The sequence below is a fragment of the Raphanus sativus genome, chromosome 6 (assembly GCF_000801105.2).
Source record: "Raphanus sativus cultivar WK10039 chromosome 6, ASM80110v3, whole genome shotgun sequence".
NCBI lineage: Eukaryota > Viridiplantae > Streptophyta > Magnoliopsida > Brassicales > Brassicaceae > Raphanus > Raphanus sativus.
This window is the reverse complement of record NC_079516.1, coordinates 32,284,245-32,305,652: the sequence shown is the minus strand read 5'-3', so window position 1 is coordinate 32,305,652 and position 21,408 is coordinate 32,284,245. Positions and strand designations below refer to the sequence as shown.

General features: G+C 41.5%; 1 protein-coding gene and 1 non-coding gene across 2 annotated transcripts; both read right to left on the bottom strand.

Annotated features, from left to right (window-relative positions):
- Positions 1-15,507: 15,507 nt before the first annotated feature.
- Positions 15,508-16,077, bottom strand: LOC108808417 (uncharacterized). The gene has a single exon (XM_018580572.1). The coding sequence runs from the start codon at positions 16,075-16,077 to the stop codon at positions 15,508-15,510; it is 570 nt and encodes a 189-aa protein (XP_018436074.1).
- A 2,817-nt stretch (positions 16,078-18,894) lies between these two features.
- LOC130497229 (small nucleolar RNA R71) lies at positions 18,895-19,001 on the bottom strand. The gene has a single exon (XR_008936239.1). It is a non-coding gene; the product is annotated as a small nucleolar RNA R71 (small nucleolar RNA).
- Positions 19,002-21,408: the final 2,407 nt, after the last annotated feature.

Genomic DNA, 21,408 nt, shown 5'->3' with positions numbered 1-21,408 from the left:
CTCTGAAGGGAAAATATTTGACTTCAGGTTACACTGTTGATGGGTTTATTCAAGTTCTCCAGGTGTGAGTGTACTATGCTCTGTCAGAATTATGTGCTAGTTATGGGAAACCCATACCAGACAAACCGTCTCCACTATTTCTGGCTAACAAGGGTGGCAAAGGACGCAAAATTTTTAAAGATGCTATCTGCAGACAGGTAAACTTCACTCCCTAAAACTTTACAAACGACTTATAAATAAGTCTTCTGGAAATTCCTCTAGAAAAAACTTTGCAGACGAATTATAGTTAAGTCGTTTGGAAAGTCTTCCAGAAGAGACTTTTCAGACGACTTAACTATATGTCGTCTGTGAAGTTTTTTCTGGAAGACTTTCCAGAAGACTTAACTATAAGTCGTCTACGAAATCTTTTCTGGAGGACCTTTCAGAAGACTTATCTATAAATTATCTAGTCTTTTCTGGAAGACTTCGATCTTTCTTAATCTGTCAAATATCTAAGTCTATATTATTTATTTACTGCGGACTAGCGTGATCAACTTCGGCGAAATGTTTCCACAATAAGACATTGATGTAGAAGACCTGGCTGCATATAACATAATTAAAATCATATTTAATGCGAAACCTAAATGGAAGTGGACCATGGATTGATGGGAAGTCACCGGTACTAACCCCATGGTGAAGAAGGAAGTGAGTGCAGTGAAGACATAGAAGACAAAGATTGTTTTGAAGGAAGAAAGTAGAAGATCTCAGAAAAAAACTAGTAAAAAGGCTATTGTTGAGGCACCTGCAGAGCTAATAAAGTGCCTCCTACAGAGGCTCGTTCAAAGGCTTCTACTACTGTTGGTGAGATGACCAAAGAGCAGTTTGAGAAAAAGCTTCAGGGACATAGCTGATTCCGTGAAGGATGGGTTTACGACGTGCCTTAGAGAGATCAAGTTGCTGGGGATAGGATGGAAGTTGTGGAGAAGAAGGTGGGAGTCATCAAAAAGGGACTGCATCTAATGATCTTCAAATCACAACTTTAAGCCCACTAAAACGTGTGCGCGAACCCGGGTTAGTACCAAAATCTCTCCCAAAATCACAGAGAAGTGAATCACTTGGCAAAGTGTTAGGAATGAGAACTGATGTGCTTTGTTTCTTGTGTGTGCTTCGATGAACCATTGTATGTCAGAACATGTGTGCTTTTTTCTAGTGTGCTTGGATCTTTGTTTATGTATGGATTTTGTTCAATTTTGAATTGGATTTTTGGTTAACATTTTAGAAACCCATCTTGGACATCGAAATTGCAGAGTGAAAGTGTGAATGGCATAAATAGGGCGAAAGTATGACAGAATGTCGGCCAAGAAACGAATGGGTCCAGAGAACCGAGTTCCTCAAAAGAGTTGAGTCTTGTGAAAGCTCCACAACTGAGTGATGAACCTAGCGTTCTTGTATTGGATAAAAGACCATGTAGATGTCCAAATCGGTTTTATCAGGTCCTCCAAACCCCGTTAGCATGGATGGTGGACTGTGTAAGTCTTCTGCTATTTTCTTACCAGTAAGTCAAGTCTTTTTAACAGAATAATCCACAACATTTCAGGAGCGAGAGAATGTGCTTTCTTGATCATGTATTTTTCGGTAGTGAACAGCCAATTACCCAGATTTTAAGAGATCCGAGGGCGATCAAAACGGTTTAGGAAGAAGACTCCCTACTGGGCATGGAATTTTCATGCAGGGCTAGTACCAAAATTTTGCAAATCTACGAAGGTTTGGGGTTTGGATGTGGATGATATATATGCGCCTGTGAACTTCAACAATGACCATTGGATTGCTTTATAGATATTGATAGAACATAGTCTGGGACAACATTCAATCACATATTAGCCTTGCAGAGCTCTATGAGGTAATGGAGCCTTTTGTCACAATGATTCCTTATTTGCTTGTTAAGTGCGCTGGCTCTCACGAAGAACGTGTACAACAACAAACTTGAGCCATACACATATGAGAGAGAGACCGTTGGAGTACCTTAGCGCCGATCTGGTGATTGTGGTGTGTACACTCTGAAGTACATTGAATGTCATGCTCTTGGGATATCGTTTCCTCCATACTTTTGTGACAAAAACGCGAAGACTATCATGGAGAGGATGGCAGTGGATATATTTCAAGAAAATCCTGGATGCCATCAACTTGAGAACGAAGACTATTATGAGAACATGACAACATATGAGTAGTAAAGGGTACGATGTGTGATGTGTTATTTGTACTTGAACTTGATGCTTTTGTATAATTTTGTATGATATATTAGGCTATGTTAACATGGTCAGGATATGATGAAGTTTTTGGTAACCTATCTCCTACCAAACTAGCATTTCGTAGAAAATTAGTTTGTTAGTGCAGTAATCTTTCGGATTTTATGTAATGTTAGACTTGTTATCTTTTAAATTGCAATTCAAAATAAAAATATAAAGTTAAGTTGTCTGGACAACTAACCAGAAGGACCACAACACAGTTAAGTCGTCTGGACAACAAAATGGAAGGTCTTAACACATATAAGTTCATAACACATAATCTTATAACACATCAATTCTTAATACAGAGAAGTTCATAACGCAGATAACACATAAAATTAAGTCGTCTAAACGACTTACAAGAAGTTCATAAAACATACAGTCATAACAGACAAGCAGATAGATAGATTCAAAGACCGAAAGTCCTGGACGACTAACTAGAAGGTCTTCTGAACAGTTTACCCGAAGGTCGTCCACGTCAGTTCTTACATTGTGGATGCGTTTGGCCAGTTTCTTTGCAGACTGAGCACCTATAAACCATGTGTTGCTGCCGGGTTTTGCGTCCTCTCATCCTCAAAAGCTCCAACCAAGATTTCCATCTTGATTTCTTTGTTTCCCCGGACCACGCTTTACTTCTGGAGGAAAGCATATGTGTGCCTCAACTTATTGTCTAACACAAGTATATATATTCTCTGAGTATCCTGCAAACAAAGTATCCTTTGAGTAGGCCGGCCATACAAGTGTGGAGATATGCAAACCATCATATGTTCCAGCTGCTATAGCATGGCAGCAATGTATTTTCTCGACTGCATAGACACCACAAGCACACTTTCGATATTCCAAATCAACAACACAGTCAGTGCGGAATTTATAGATTCAGCGTTGTTGCTCATTTTTATGTTGTACCTATCTCCCTGACAATGAACTCTTAACCATAGGGTCACGTCGGCATTCTCCAAATATGTTGCAAGTTCCGGGTTTGCACTCTGTATCTCATTCATATACCCGTTAAAATCGTAAAGTATATTAGCATAAGCAGCACCTTTCACCAAGTACAAGAAATGCTTCCCTTTATACTTTTGGACAATGTTTTGTTGAAGGTGATAATAACATATTTCTCGGATTGCCCAAGGAAACACCTTATCACACGTACTTTTAATGGGTGTGTGCCAGTTGGAGACTATCACCAGAGGATACTCATCAGATACACAACTCGCCAATTTTGTGCAAAACCATTCCCAAGATTCCTGTTTCAGTATCTACGATCCCAAAAGCCAATTGAAATATCTAAAAATTACCATCTTGTGCGGCTGCAACTAACATAACACTTTCATACTTCCAACTTAAGTGCATCCCATCCACCACAATGACCGTTCTCTGATACTGAAAACCTCTGATTGAAGCTCCAAAAGAGAGAAATAGATACTTAAATCTATTCAGATAATCAAGTTTTATACCAGTGATATAACCCGGATTTGCTAAGGAGATTTTCTCTAAATATGAAGGCAGTCGCTCATACCTATCTTCCGCTGATCCTCTCACCAATTCTTGGGCATAAAACAATGATCTGTATGAAGTGGTGTAATCAAGTGTCATGCCAAACATGTTCTTCATTGCATCTTTGGTATGCTGCAGATTCAACCCATCAATGATTCCAACATGATCTATGAAAAGCCTACCAATATACTTCAGAGTACAGTGTTTCCGCTTAGTGATTCTGTCTGCCATATAACATGTATGAGTTTCCACATACTTGGTTACCCAAAACGTGCTTGTGCCATGTTTAACACTCGCTCTGATCTTCCATCCACAACCATTAACACGACATGTTCCAACAAAGAGAGCTTTCGTTGACTTGTATACTCTGAAGGAGAACCTCCCCTCACCGTTGTCAACCACAACTTTGAAACCGGTGCATCCCTACTAGCGAAACTCTGGTTGACATAGATATTGTTAGCATTCAATCTTCCTCCTTCACTACCATGTCGCTTTGAAATCTTCAAAATACATATCAAAATCCTCTGCCTCATCCTCATCTTTTACCTTTCCATACTCACTATAATCCTCAGTGTCATTAACAACTTAAGCAACATGATGGATATCAGCATCCTCCTTCCCATCATGATTTTCATCTTCAGCCAAATCATCATCATCTTCATCCCCCTCATCAGCTTCATCCCCTTCATCATCTTCTTCCCCTTCCTCTGAAACCATTCTCATCTTACTAAGGCTTGATATACAAAGACGTACTTCATGCGTTTTAGTTACCTCGAACAAGTTCCGAACTTGTCTATCACTTGTAACATGAATAGGAGGGGTGTCTCGAGCCATCTGTTGCGTCATTCCTTCTGGTAATGAGTAAGTTAAGTGCACATAATATGTGTTCATGTCCAGATTATAATCTTCTTGAGCCATTGCAACAAGTTGAGCATGGGCCGAACCTTCACTCAAAAAGAACATTCTCGCTCCTTTCAAATGATTAACAACAAAATTCCAACATCCATCTTTTAACAACCATTCTCCATACACTGCATGTAACGGATGCATCATCTGCAAAAAGTCAAAATAAAACACATTAGCAAAAGTGCAACATGTATGAGTTAAAAAGCACATTAGCGAGAAACTTTGATTAACATGAATGTTGGTAACCTCATAAATATCACCAATTAAGTAATAAATTTCATCCAGCAGCTCAAATATTAACTAATATACATGAATTAACAAGAAAATGTTAAAACATTCTTTATTGTTTTAGATAAAATGAAAGTTTATTAAACTTTTACGCAAACGACATCTTTGGAAGTTGTCCGATTAGGTTATTTTTGAAATTAAAATTTTACAAATGACGACTTCCATAGAAGTCGCCTCTACAGCAGACTTCTTTGGAAGTCGTCCTTTGTAAATATTGGCATTCTTTTGTTAAACAAAAAATCTCGAGAAAACCAGAGATGACTTCCCTGTAAGTTATCTAGGATAAGCATGTTAGTTTTGCATTTGACCGGATTGTGTCAGAAATTTAACTTTTCCTTGACGATTTATTCGTAAGTCGTCCTATAGAAAATTAAAAAAATCAATATTTTATTATTAGTAGACGATTTCCATATAAGTCGTCCCAGGTTAAGATAAAACTTAAATATTTAATTTATTCTACACGACTTACACGGAAATCTTCTGGTAGACGACTTATATGAAAGTCATCCAGGATAAGCAAGGTTTGACCAGGATCTCGGAAGAAAACCTTGGATGACTTACACAGAAGTCGTCAGGCGGACGACTTCCGTGTAAATCGTCTAGAATAAATTAAATATTTTTTTTTCAATTGTAAAACTAACCAGAAACGACTTACATGGAAGTCGTATAGCTATAATAAAATATTGATTTTTTAATTTTCTTCTGGATGACTTATGCGTAAGTCGTCATTGGAAAGTCAAATTTCTGGTACAATCCAGCCAAATGCAAAACTAACATATTTATTCAAGACGACTTACAGGGAAGTCGTCTCATGTTTTCTCGAGATTTTTTTTTAACAAACAAAAACGGACGACTTCCATATAAGTCGTCTCTGGGAACACATTTTAAAAGTCAATTGCAAAACTAACCTCTGTATTGACCAGAAAACTTCCAAGTAAGTCTTCTATTGGCAGAAGACTTACCCGAAAGTCCTCTTGGCGAACAGATCTGGAAAAAATGTTGATTCATACCTTAAATTAGTGAGAAAACCTCCTTAGCACACAGAAGTCTTCTCCAAGCACACATAAACTCAAAACAAAGTGACCCACCAAAAATGGTAAGCTTCAATGAACCATAAAATTTTTAGAATGCAAAATCTTAGGTTTTTTGGATGAATATGGAGAGAAAGTGAGAGAAATGTTGTTTTTAGTTCATAAGAATTGAGAAAGAATGAGTGTAAATCGATTGTAGGTGCATTAAGAGTTTCAAATTGGTTATTCATGGTGAGTGGTGTATTGATGGCATTGACAATCTTGTAAATACTTGAAGATGATGAGGTTGAGAGAGTAAAAAGACAATTTTCGGAAAAAAAACTAATGGGATTTTTGTTAATAATGTGGATTTGTTGGGTGAATAGGACAAAAGAAAAATCCAAAAAAATATGGGTTAGTTTTAGGGTTGACTTTGAGTTTTGAGTCAAATTTGTAAATAGCCCAATATTTTAATCCTTTGATACATCACCCGATTGAAAGTGAGAAAAATCATTTTATGACAAATATTACACAAGTTTATAGAAGGAAAAAAAACACATTGTATCTAATCTATTAAAAGAGAAGTACAAATTAAGACTAATCCTTAAACTTGTACAATATTTACAATTCATTGTATCTAATCTATTACAAAAGAAGTACAAATTAAGACTAATCCTTAAACTTGTACAATATTTACAATTCATTGTCTCTGAATCAATTAATAAACTTATGTTAAGTATTTATTGTGTTTTACTTATTTAATTAAAACTCTTACTTCCTATAATCTAGCTAACCAAAAAATTTACCATATTTTCGATACTCTATGCAATCAATTTAAAATAAATTTTTATTTTTGTTATTACTTTTATGTTGTAATTTAAAATACTCCTAATTTTGATTGTAAAATATTGACATACATGTAAACTTTTTATTTAAAATATCCAAATAACCAATATACATTTAGTTATATAATGACATATCAAAAATATATAATATTAATTATGAAAAACAAAGATCAATTTAAAAAAAATAAAAAATCAAAAATCCGCACGGATGCGACGATCATACTCTAGTAATTTTTTAATCCACGAAAATAATAACTACGCATCACCAACCACTCAAATCAGTAACATTGTATACTGGTAGCATTTGTTTTTTGTAATCTAATCGAGATCGCCTGTTTTTTTTTTTTTTACATCAAACGGCTGATCTATTACTCAAGCTTGAGGTGGTCTGGGAAACCAGACCGAAATAGAACAACCAGTGTAGTACAGATCCCTATAGTAGGAACATGCTATCTTAGCTAGAGAATCAGATGATACATTTTCAGTACGAGGAATAAAAACAATAGAGAATTCAAGGAAATTGTTCTTCAGCTTCTGCCTCATCCAGTTCAGTAGAGAAGTTGGGCCATGCTCCTGGGTCTTGAATCATCGAGATTAGATCCTTACAATCAGTTCCAAACACTGTTGGGCCCAAATATGACCCCCTAACTAGTGATAGACAATAAGAAATGATAACGGGCCGCGAAAGGCCCATCATGAATTCAATCTTCAAGAACAGCTAAGTCAGATCTGGAGGCTGTGAGCTGGAGATGTTCATCAGAGAGGTCAAGGAAAAGAGGCAGCTCGTTGACAAATAAATAGGCGCAGGACCCGGTCAAAGGGGAGCTGTTACAAATCCCTCAAATCACGGAGGAGATTTCGGGAACCAGTTGGCTACGATCAAGCGGGACCTGAGGCTATTTAAAGAGAAAGCAAATCAAGAAAGAAGATCGATTCAACCTTTATCTGCATTCTTACGATTATTCACATCATCTCTTAAACATTTCCTTATCTTTGTAATCATCAAGAGAAACATCTTTTGTAACCATTCTTTACCACATTATCAATACAAATCAAATTCATTCCATAAGTTATTACGGGATTCAGCCCGCGTTATCTTTCCCTAACCTCTTTCCTAAACTTTAACATGACCTAAAATCAGGAGGTGAGTTTAATCCCTCACAATTGGCGCCGTCTGTGGGGAAGAAACAATGGAATCCCTTACTCCAACTTAAGGATGAATCCAGTCGATCAGACAACAATTTCATCTAACTGATGAACAGTATCCCGATGAACAGTACTCGGATGAACAGTACTGGATGAACAGTATCTCGATGAACAGTATCTCGGTGAACAGTATCTCGATGAACAGTATCTCGGTGAACAGTATCTCGATGAACAGTATCCCGATGAACAGTACTCGGATGAACAGTACTGGAAGAACAGTATCTCGATGAACAGTATCTCGATGAACAGTATCTCGATGAACTGTATCTCGATGAACAGTATCTCGATGAACAGTGCTGGAGCAGCCAACACGAGAACCTCCAATGGGATCGATCCAGGGCTCCCATCCCTCGTTACCCCTCAGCACCAACCTGCTCCGAACCAGACGGAGGCTCAGCTCTCTGAGATCCGTCGCATGATGATGCAGCTGGTAGAATGCAACAGCTAGCCGCTCGGCAGCAACGATTCGAAGAGGTCACTAGATCTCGAACCGCAACAACCCAACCACCGCAACGTCAGGGCTTGGGAGTGACCTTCCGAGATCGAATAACTGACCCCTCGTTCCCTTGAGGATGTCTCGACTTTTCCCTTGATAACACTGGATCAGGAGAACAGGGACCAGCTTTCCAAACGCCTCATGCTAGGACATCTCCCGTGTTCAGTCCACCCCTCACCAGTGCTATGGGAAGCAACATAGCATCGACTAGCTCTATTCCCGATCAGGTTACTGGTCAGAGCGCTCGCTTACCTCCTCCACCACCTATTCTTAGGTCAGGAGAAGGAGTATCCGACCCGTCCGGGGGCAGAACGTCAGCTCCGGTGTTTCGGGCCAAAAACCTAAACACGAATCCGGGCGAACATCAAAGGACGGATGCTGATCCTACAGCTCGCCCCACTAACCTAACTCGTCAAAATAACCCAATAGCCAGTGAGCAAATCAGCCCACCGAGCACTTGGAAAAATGATCGAACACGATTCCATCAGGGACCTGTTCGCCAGGTACATGTTCGTCAGGTACCTAACGATGATCCGATTGTCCTTCCTCTAGAGGGACCAGAGGCTATTCGTAGATATATGGAGCGGACTCACGCAGCTCTCCAAAAGCTGGGTGCTCAAGTCCACAAGGCAACGAGCTCAGCTCCCGAGATCGAGAGCTTGATCGAGGAGACCTGTGGAACTCCATTCACTGACAGAATTGCCAACTCTTACATAAGAGACACCCGAAAAATTAGGATTCCCGAAGGCTTACCTGAGAGCCTTCCGGCTAGCTATCGTGAAAGCTCTTGGAGGATCAGATATATGTCAAGACTCCGTCAACTCTATTAAGAATCACGTACGGAAGGCTGTGTCTAACACTGGACCTAAGCCTCCTAACCCCGAGTCCAATACTGAGATTTCTTTCTGGGAAAGCGAGACCTCAAACCTTGACAGACCTCACGATGACGCGCTGATCGTCACCCTGAACATCGCAGGATATGAGGTCCCTAAACTCATGATAGACACAGGAAGCTCTGTTGACCTTATTTTCTACAACACCCTAAAAGGGATGGAAATAGACGACTACCAAATTATTGGCCAAAAAGCTAATCTCGTAGGCTTTTCCGGAGAAACAGCTACCTCACTGGGAACTATTAAGCTCCCAATTATAGTTGGCGGAATCATGAAAATGATGAATTTCATAGTCATCGACAGACCTTCCCCGTTTCACGCGATCCTAGGAAGACCTTGGATCCATAAAATGAAATCAGTAGCTTCAACTTATCACCAATGTGTGAAATTCCTGACACCTGAAGGGATATCTACCGTGCATGGTAACCACAAGATCTCCGGGATCTGTTACCTAGGAGGATTCAAAATTCTCAAAGAATCACCCCAATAGCAATTACAGATCCAGGAGGGTCGTGAGATACAACAGAATATTTGAGGTCCCCCTAAGAACCTCACCGAGCAAGTTAGTATCGACGACTCAAATCCTGAAAAGCAAGTGAGTATCGGATCCGAGCTACCTCTCCAGACTAAGAAGGAGCTCATCGACTTTCTAAAAAGCAACGTCGGAACCTTTGCATGAATCACCTGTGACATGAAGGGTATAAACGCTGACGTCACTACTCACAAGCTTAATGTAGACCCCACTTTCAAACCGATCAAACAAAAGCGTCGCAAGCTAGGCCTAGAAAATGCTCAAGCTGTTAACGACGAGGTTGACCGATTTACGAAAGCTGGATCCATTCGTGAGGTACATTACCCAGACTGGCTAGCTAATCCAGTAGTTGTAAAAAGGAAGAACGGGAAATGGAGAATCTGCGTAAATTTCACCGACTTAAATAAAGCTTGTCCCGAAGACAGCTTCCCGTTACCTCACATCGATCGTTTGGTCGAGGCCACTGCTGGCCACCAGCTCATGTCCTTCATGGATGCCTTTTCAGGGTACAATCAAATCATGATGGATCCCGATGATCAAGAGAAAACCGCATTCATAACTGAACGAGGGACCTATTGCTATAAGGTCATGCCATTCGGTTTAAAAAATGCAGGAGCTACCTATCAAAGGCTAGTGAATAAAATGTTCGCTGGCCAGCTCGGGAAAACCATGGAGGTCTATATTGATGATATGCTAGTCAAATCCTCAATTGGAGAAAACCACATTTCCCACCTAAGGGAATGCTTCGATATCCTCAACAAATACGATATGAAGCTCAACCCTACTAAGTGCATCTTCGGGGTACCTTCAAGCGAGTTCCTCGGCTACCTCGTAACCGAAAGAGGCATCGAAGCCAACCCAAAACAGATAGCTACCTTTCAGGAAATGCCGTCACCTAAGACAACCAGAGAGGTACAGACATTGACTGGACGAATCGCAGCATTAAATCGATTCATATCCAGGTCCACCGATAAGTGCCTCCCATTCTACAAACTTCTAAAAAATAATAAGAAGTTCTTATGGGACGAAAAGTGCGAGGAAGCCTTCAAACAATTGAAAGCTTACTTCTCCGAACCTCCGATCCTGGCTAAACCAGTATGGGAGAACCGCTATATCTTTACCTCGCCGTAACAACCGCTGCAGTTAGTGGTGTGCAGGTACGAGAAGAGCAAAACGAGCAAAGACCTGTCTATTATACCAGCAAGAGTCTGATAGACGCCGAAACTAGATACCCTACTATGGAAAAACTAGCTCTAGCTGTCGTAACAGCTGCCAGAAAATTGTGACCTTATTTCCAATCGCACTCAATCGTCGTAATGACTTCACAACCATTGCGAACAATTTTGCACAGCCCTAGCCAATCATGACGATTTGCTAAATGGGCCATAGAGCTCAGTGAATACGATATCGAGTATAGACCTCGAGCAGCAGCAAAAGCTCAGGTCCTTGCCGATTTCATAATCGAGCTAGCTTCCGAACAACTAGACTTGGAAACGGAAGCTCCGAAGTGGAGTCTGTACATTGACGAGCCTCGCCAAGACAAGGTTCCGGCATCGGTCTAAGGCTGACCTCCTCAGCTGGAAAAACCATCCAACAATCCTACAGGCTCGGATTCAGCGCTTCTAATAACGAGGCTGAATACGAAGCATTAATTGCAGGATTAAAACTCGCCCTAAGCCTCAGAATTCGAGAGCTGAACGCTTATAGTGATTCACAGCTAGTAGCTAGCCAGTTCCACGGCGAGTATGAAACAAGGGACGAAAGAATGGGGGCATACCTAGAAGTTGTCCGGAACCTCACTAAGCAGTTCAACGGATTTGAACTAACAAGGATCCCACGAGGAGAGAACTCCTCAGCAGACGCGCTGGCTGCTTTAGCGTCAGCATCAGACCCCCTCTAGTGATAGACAATAAGAAATGATAACGGGCCGCGAAAGGCCCATCATGAATTCAATCTTCAAGAACAGCTAAGTCAGATCTGGAGGCTGTGAGCTGGAGATGTTCATCAGAGAGGTCAAGGAAAAGAGGCAGCTCGTTGACAAATAAATAGGCGCAGGACCCGGTCAAAGGGGAGCTGTTACAAATCCCTCAAATCACGGAGGAGATCTCGGGAACCAGTTGGCTACGATCAAGCGGGACCTGAGGCTATTTAAAGAGAAAGCAAATCAAGAAAGAAGATCGATTCAACCTTTATCTGCATTCTTACGATTATTCACATCATCTCTTAAACATTTCCTTATCTTTGTAATCATCAAGAGAAACATCTTTTGTAACCATTCTTTACCACATTATCAATACAAATCAAATTCATTCCATAAGTTATTACGGGATTCAGCCCGCGTTATCTTTCCCTAACCTCTTTCCTAAACTTTAACATGACCTAAAATCAGGAGGTGAGTTTAATCCCTCACAAACACCTGGCACGTAGATACTTGAAGCATGCATTCCATCGCCCATATTAGAGCCTCCAGTTCCGAATGAAGTGGTGAGATTCGTTGTCGTTGGTTCCTTGCTCCCATTAGTTGTATTTTTCCTTCTGCAGTTTTCCATGTCCATCCATAACCACTGAAGATTGCGTCGTGGGTCCATGAACCATCTATCAGACATCTCTCAGAATTTATTTGTTATGCTGGTGGCCCCGTAGTGATTTGATCTTCCTGTTTCTTATTTGCCTCAAACCAAGCATAACATTCTGATTCTGCATGTCGGACAGTCTCCAACGGGTCTCTGTCTATTCCACGGAATAGGTTATCATTTCTTGCTTTCCAAATATACCACATAATCCAGGGATATGGGTCTCTATCCAGCTCAGGATCCTCTATATCATTCTTTCCCCAGAAGAGATAATCAATGTTCGTAAAATGACTTGAGGTAGGGAACAACAAAGGTGGAGTGGGGGTAGTTGCATTTGCCCAAGTCTGTATAGCTGGAGGACACTCAAAGAGTGTGTAGTTTATCGTCTCATCTTCTGCTCCACATCTAGAACAATGATTATCACATCACATATGACGGTGTTTTAAATTGCTTGTTACAGCTAGTTGTCCCGATATCGCTTGCCAAACAAAATGTTTCAGCTTTGGTGGAGCATGTATTTTCCAAGCAAATGCTTGAAGTTTTTTAATGCTCGGCTCCCCTTGGTCTTCCATTTTGTTGAGGATATTTGTAGCCACCCAGTATCCTGATTTAACAGTGTACATTCCATTCTTCATGTAACTCCAGCAATATTTGTCCCGTTGATAACCTTGGCTTATGGCTAAAGATTGAATCAGCGGGATATCATCAGGATGTACATAGTTTCTAAGGATTTCCAAGTCCCATGTTTTTGGCTCGTCTGACATAAGATCTCGAGCTGACATTATTGGATGTACCATTGGTGCTATAGGTCTAGCTGGTCGTGATGGTATCGTTGGTATCCAATTATCTTCCCAAATTCGAATCTCATTTCCTGAGTGTACCTTCTGTCTTATCCCTAATTGCATTAGTGGTTTCGCTGGCATTATACTTATCCATCCATAAGAGGGTCTATCAACCAAATTTAGCCGCAAGGGCGTGCTACATCTAAAGTACTTTCCCCGGAGGACTCTAGCTACTAGAGAGTCTGGATTTTGCAGTAAACGCCATAATGGTTTACCCAGGAGTGCCAAGTTAAACTCATGAATCATCCTGAACCCAATTCCTCCTTCTTCTCTTGGCTTACATACATTTTCCCATTTGACCTAGTGTATACCTCTTTTTGGAAGATTTGAACTCCACCAAAACTGTGCAATGGCACTAGCTAAGTTCTCACATGTCTCTAGAGGGAATAAGAAGGTAGATATCACATAAGTGGGAAGGGCCAGCAGGATAGATTTAATGAGAACCTCCTTCCCACCTTTCGTTAGAAAGCGTCATGTCCATCCATTTACTCAGCTTTGTAACCTTTCCTTTAGGAACGCAAATAACCTCGTTTTCGATCCACTAATGTCCTATGGAATGCCAAGATAAGTCCCCATTCCTCCTTCATTTGAAATACCTGTTGTGCTTTTGATGGTCTCCTTCATCGTCTCAGGTATCTTTTTGCCAAAGAGCAGGGAAGATTTGTCATAGTTTATACATTGTCCTGAAGCTTTCTCATATGTCTTAAGAACTTTCATGACTTCCTCACATTCACGGGGCTCCGCCTTTCAGAAGAACAGGCTATCGTCAGCGAAGAGAATGTGTGATACCGGGGGGCTAGCGCGCGAAACACGCATCCCCGTTATCTTACCTTGAATCTCTGTATGATTAAGAAGGGTAACGAGCGCTTCCGTGCATAAGATGAAGATGAAAGGAGACAAAGGATCTCCTTGACGCAATCGCCTGTGTGGGGTTATATTCCCTCTAGGTTGACCATTAAATAAGACATGATATTTCACCGATGTTACACATCGCATAATCCATTCAATCCACAATTCTGAGAAACCCATTTTGCGCAGGACTGCACTAATGAAATCCCATTCTAGACGATCATATGATTTGCTCATGTCTGTCTTTATTGCCATTCTTCTATTTCTTCCACTAGGATCTGTGCGGAGAGCATGAAACATCTCCTGTGCAATTAGTACATTATCTGATATCTGTTATCCAGCAACAAAGGCTGACTGGGTTTCTGATATTCGGTCCGGGAGAATTTTCTTTAATCGCTAACATAAGACTTTAGAAATAATCTTATAGCTCACATTACATAGACTGATTAGTCTGAACTGAGACATTTCATTTGGTTTGTCTTTCTTAGGGATAAGACAAATATTCACATCGTTAAGGCCGTGTGCCATTGTCCCCTCAAAGAGAAAATCATTAACCATGCGGATTAAATCCTTTTTCACGGTATCCCAAAATTTTTGGTAAAAGAGAGCTGTCATGCCATCAGGGCAAGGTGCCTTTTCTGGATGCATCGCAAATAGAGCCAATTTTACCTCCCATTCTGTAACTGGAGCTGTCAGGTCCGTATTAGTCTGGTCAGAGATTGTCGTCGTGACATTGGCTAAAGCTTCATCAATGAGCTCTGGGTTAGAGGATTCGAAAAGCTTCCTAAAGTAATCAGTAGCAATGGCTAATAATTTATCTTCATCTTCCACTAGATTCCCTGCATGGTCTAACAGACCAGTAGTCTTATTTCTTGCTCTTCTCTGTCTTGTTATAGCATGGAAGAACATTGTGTTCAAATCTCCTTCTTTCAATCAAAATATCCGACTCTTTTGCTTCCAGTATCGTTCCTCAGCCTTAAGGGCTTCAGTAAGCTCTTTGAGAGCTGATCATATCTCTTCAGTATCGAGATCGCCTATTTTCAGCAACAGATGTGCTGTGGAATATATTTTCAAAATAAATGAATAAACAATTAGTTGATGATTATTAATGATAGATCTTTTTTTAACACTGCGTTTCAAACATAAAGGGGGACCCTCTGGGTCAAGTGCGAGAGAGAATAAAGCAGAGAAGATAAAAGGAAGCAACATAAAAAATCGATACCAGTAGGTACTGTGCCTGAGACGGCAATTGAAAAAGAAAAAAAACTAGGTCTTGGAGCTTGAGATCAACCTAAAAACCAAGAGGTTAGGCAGAGTTTCTCCGTTCCTGATCAAGAGAATGACGAAGCCAAGCAGGTCCGCCAACAGAGATGTAAGACTGAGAGCGGGAGCCTAGGATAACACTGTCTGCAATCAATTGAGCAACACGGTTCCGAGGCGCAGAAACATGTTCCAGAGACCAAGAACACTTGAGATTAAAAAGGCAGAAGATGTTTTGCCGATGGAGTTCGAGTTCTCGGAAGAGGTCCGGCCTGAGAATAGCTTCTCGAACCTCAGGAGAGGAGGTTTCGAAGATGACATTTCTTTGGCGCATATTCCACATAGACTCAACAGCCCAGAAGAGTGACTGAAGATCAGCTTCTCTTTTCGACGAGGTAGAGGGATAAGCACGACGACTGTGATGGAGTGCCAGTCCTTGAGTGTCTCTAGTGATCCAACTAGCTCCACTATGGCCACTTGTATTGCTCCAAGCCATTCCAACATTACATTTGATGAGCGATGGTTGAGGCCTTGTCCAAGATGCAGAGGAAGTATTAATTTTAGACCTTAACAAGGAGTTATCAGAGTCAGCAACGTTCACTGAGAGCCAGATCATTGCATCGTCAATGGATTTAGTAGCAACGTCAGAGGGAGAAGATCTTGAGTTCTCAAAGACCAACTCATTTCTTGCTTTCCAGATATTCCATAGGAGCCAGGGAAGGCGACGCTTCTCTTCTCAATACCACTTTGTCTTTTCGTACTTGCAATAAGGAAGTGGATGTTGAGAAAGACAGAGTTAGTAGAGAACCCAGAAGGAGGGAGTTGTAGGCCAGAAGAACGCCAAGCTTCAGCTGCACTAGGACAATGAAACAGAACATGACATATGTCTTCACTATGGTGTCCACATGATTTGCAAGATGGATCAACGTTGATGCCTCTTGATCAAAGCCGGTCACCAACCGCTAAAGCTCCTGATAGTGCTCTCCACAGAAAGTGGCGTACTTTGGGAGGAGTTTTGAGCTTCCATAGATGCTTCCATAGCTGTTTTTCAATCGGAGGCAAGACACGAGCAGAGGAGCTTGAAGCTTTGATGGAGTTGAGCAGCTTGTAGGCGCTTTGGGTAGTATAACTCCCATGATGCGTGAAACCCCAAGTGTCTGAGTCCTGTGTACTGAGTCTAGGCTTTATCTGAATGATACGATCCACATCCTCTGCAGTGAAACAATCTCTGAGTTTAGCGATGTCCCATTGAATCGTTTGTGGGATAAAGAGATCAGAGACCGTTAAGGTGAGATCCACAATACTGTCTTCTCTGTACATTGGAGGTCTTGCAACTATATCCATGATCCAGTTTGACATCCACACATTAGACCTGGTACAATCACCAATTTTCCTCAACATACCTTGTTTTAAAACCTCGCGTCCATGAATAATAGATCTCCATGTGTAGGAAGGACGTGTGCCAATGTTAGCCTCTAGGAAGGAAGAGTTCTTGAAGTACCGACTCTTTAGGATTCTTGCAACAAGAGACTCAGGTTGAGAAAAAAATCCTCCATGCTTGCTGATATATGGTGTTTTATACATCATTGCATATATGTTTTCTAATTGGTTTTCAAGTCTTTATCGAGTCTTTCTAGTCCTTTTCGAGTCATTACAGGTCTGGAGTTGCACTGGATGGGAGATGGACCTGCTGGAACAAAAGAAGCAGAAAACAGTGCAGTTTGGTGATTTTCACGCAGAACAGTCTGATGACTGTTCCCGATCAAGCGGAACAAGCAGACGGAGTGATCCCGCGGTTGTTCCCGACGAATAAGGAAAATACAACATCTCGGGATTTGCCCTAATTATCCTCTTTTTCTCTCTGGCCGCCTGTGGCTTTTGATATAACTTCTTTTTCTATTTTTCTACATAATTCTACGCTACTTTTCATAAAGAAACAGACTCTAGAGCTTTTTACTTAGAGATTTGCTACTTTGTAAAGGGAGAAGGCTATCTCTCTCCATAGAGAAGAACCCCTGAACCCTATCTCTTGTTTATGTTATTTTATGCAGTATTATTCAGTATTGATGCTTGTCTTTTCTTGTGTCATGGTTGAGTAGTCGGCTAGCTTGTCTAGGGTTCTAGGGTGTTGAATTCGTGAGCTAAACATAGATAAGTGAATCCATTGATTGTCTTCATTCGTAACTGTTCTTATTGCTTGCATTAAACTGGCCGCTTAATGTTAGATCATAGGTTTAACCTGTTCATTAACCGTGTAATAGGTTGCTAGATCTGTTTTGAATGAGCATTGCATCCCTAGTCAGCGAAAGTAGATATTAGGGTGTTTTGTGAACCTATCGGACCTGATTTCTATTGCTTGCGATCGCTTCTCACCTCAACGACAGTTAGACGGTGAGATCGATCAGCATAGGGAGCAGTACTACGGCAGTGGACTGTTCTACTTGAGTAATCCGAGTTCTAGACTGTTCTTATTAGCACTTGAATAATTGTTTAGCACACAAGTTTTAACACCCGATGAAGTAACCCTAGGCTGGCTTTTCTTTAAATTGAATTCTCATTTATATTATTTTACTTGCTTTGCACGTTACTCTCAAAACAAACCCCCATATTGTCTTAGCTTAATTTTGATCCCATAGAAATAAAGTGTAAGAGTTGGTCTCTGTGGATTCGATCCTAAAGTGCTACATCGACATACCATTCGATTGTGGTAGTGTGCACATTAGGTTAATTGGTGTGCATGAACACGAATATCAATTTGGCGCCGTTGCCGGGGACCATCTTTTTTTACCCTTATTTTTCGGTTATTTATTTAGTCTAAGACCTCTAACTTGCTCTTTTCTCTTTGTTGCAGGAGATCGCAAGGTTTAGAAAATCAGAACAGACAACAATCAAGGCCAACCAACACCACCATGGGTGATCACGGCCAACATGATGATCTCGCTGCAGCAATGCAACTGATGCAATAGCAGATGCTTCAGATGCAGCAGACCATCCAAGCTCAGCAAGCAGTTGCAGAACAATCTGCTCAACAGGCTGCTCTCGCGCGGCGGGAACAAACAGCGCAGACTGTTCCAATCGGGAGAGAAACCTTCCGCGGAACATTCCTACTATGCGCTCTGCCATTGTTCCTCCACTCTGCACCAGGCATGACTTCGAGATCAAGCCTGCTCTGATTGATCTGGTGCAGAGAAAAGTGTTCTCTGGTCTCTCTGCAGAAATTCCAATGGAGCATATTGAGAATTTCGAAAAAGTCTGCAGTTTTACTCGTGCGAATGGTGTGCCACCAGACTACATCAAGTGCATTCTATTCCCATTCTCTCTTGATGGAAAAGCTGCACGGTGGTTGAACTCTCTCCCTACCGGCTCTCTCACTTGATGGGAACAGGTCCGATCAGCGTTCCTCAACTATTTCTACTCTAAGGCGAGAACAGCTGCATTGAGGAACAAGATCACCACATTCAGACAGCTCCATGATGAGCCTTTTTGTGACGCATGGAAGCGCTTCAATGACTACCAGAGAGAATGCCCTCACCATGGATTTGATGATGATTACCTCCTGGGCATTTTCTATGATGGGGTGGACTGGAAATACCAAGGTGCTCTAAACTCTTCGAGCAATGGAGACTTCATGACTCAGACCACTGATGGAGCGCTCAAGCTGATTGAGAACATGGCAGCTAGCTCAACCAATGAGAACCAGGAGAGCGATCGCTCCAAGGAAGTCAACAGTGTACACACCCAGAAAATTGATGAGTTGACAGCTAAGGTCGATCAGCTACTGCAGAACAACCAGGCACAAGGATCTGGGTATTAGAACACCACCCCGCAGAGCAATCAGCAAGCTGTTCCAGCCGCAAGTGCTCCAACTGCAGAGAACAGTCCGCCAGATGATCTGAAAAATCTGAACATTATGATGCAGCAGATGCTCCAGGGCCAGCAGCTTCAGGTCAAGGCATTGAATCAGGTTACCGGAGACATCAACACCAGGATGGACAGCATGTTCACTGAGCTGAATTCAAAATATGATACTGTGAGCAACCACATAAAGAGGATTGATGTTCAGCTTGCTCAAACTGTTGAAACTGTTAAAAGGCAGCAAGAGATCATTCGTGGAAAAAGTGTGATGAATCCTCGGGTTGAGCACTGTAATGCAACCGAGCAGAGCTGTGACAAATCTGAGGAAAAACAAGCGGAACAACTGTTCGCTGAGATTGTTCTGGGTGCAGAACAGAGAACAGAGCAGTCTGCTAGCTCTAGAGTGACTGCTCCCGCGACTGCTCCCGCGACTGCTCCCGCTCCCGACGGATCTACTGATATTCCACCAGTGCGAGTCTATGTTCCTAAGGTTCCCTATCCGATTCCACCTAGACACCTGAAGGTGTTGCCTAAGGTTGATGACCCTGGAAAATTTGCTTTTCCATGTTCCATTGCTGGAGAAGAATTTGAGGAAGCTCTTTGTGACTCTGGATCTTGTGTGAATCTTGTCTCAAATGTGATTGTAGACAAGTTGGGCATTGCTGATGTTGAGCCTTCTAAGGTGACTCTGACTTTTGCAAACTCTTCCAGAGCAGTTCCTTATGGCACCATTCGCAACCTTCCTGTCCAAGTTGGGGACTGTGTTCTCCATACTGAATTTCAGGTTGTTGAGATGAACAAGGATCATGAGATGCCCTTGATCTTCGGAAAGACATTTATGGCTACAGTGAGAGCAATCGTTGATATGCCTAATAAGAGAGTCTCCTTCTCCCACATCAACAAGAATGTCTTCTATCAGACTGTTCCCACCAGATTTCAGAAACTACACGCCTCTTGCATCTCAGTGTTCAGTGGAGAAAAGCTGAAGGTTGTTCCAAGGAAGGAGTTTGGTAAAAACAGTGAGATCAAGAAAGTTCTGGTTGGAGATCCTCACACTGATACCCATGCACTCAGTGGAAATTCTAAGGTGAATGTAAAAGTCCAGAAGAAAAAGGCCAGGAAAGATCCTACCATGACTTTGATACCTTGCATGTGTGATGAGAAATCCATTGAATATGAGGTAAAGTGCAAGGGTACCTCTAAACCTTTCTCCAAGGTCAGAGTTATTCTCACAGATAAGCTGAAAGAGAAAGGAGAAGCTGCTGTGAAAGGGTTGTTGAGCAGAGTTTTGAAGCTGAACATGTCTGATTGTGGAGCTTGTTTTGGAACAAGCCCTCATGCTCAACCCGACTGATCCCTGTCACCAAGTCAAGCTAGTGACTTTAACCAAGCGCTTGGTGGGAGGCAACCCACTGGTAAGTGTAAATATAACTTGGTTTTGTTTTTGTTTGCTTATTTTCGTTTTAGTTTATTGAGTTTCAGGTCAAAAAGCAGAAAAATTCGAGATACTTCGAAAAATTCTGGGTTGCAGAAACGGAGCTCCCTGTTCTGCAGGAGCCAAGAACAACCGTCCAGGTGAAAATCTGGCGACAGAACACCCATAATTTTTCGGAGCACCCGCTCCAGGTAAGTATCTCGACCAAAAAAAATGTAAATTCTTGTTTTCACCTTCTCTCTGGTTTATTTTCACACCGAGACGTTGTGAAGTAAGTCTGCGGGAGGGTCTTCGTCGTTTACTAACTCGTTTCTTTCTTTTGTTTTTCTCTTGAGTCAGTTTGAGTCAGTTTTTAGGATCGAGTCAGTCAAAGTTTTGTGGGAATTAGGACCTTATTCTGTGTTGATCACTAACCACCTCGTGCTTTAGTTGTCTTATTCAGTGACCTTAGCAGTGGCGAAAGACACACATGTGGACCCGGAACACCCTCACATATCTCACTTGATTCTCCAGAAGTTCTCAGCCGATCAGGTTACACTGGGTAGACTTAACTCCAAATAACTTGAACCTAATCTTGACTGAAATTCTTCTTTTTATGGGCACTAGATCAGGAAACGAGAACTACACTCAGGACTTCTTATCCTTTCTAACCATCTT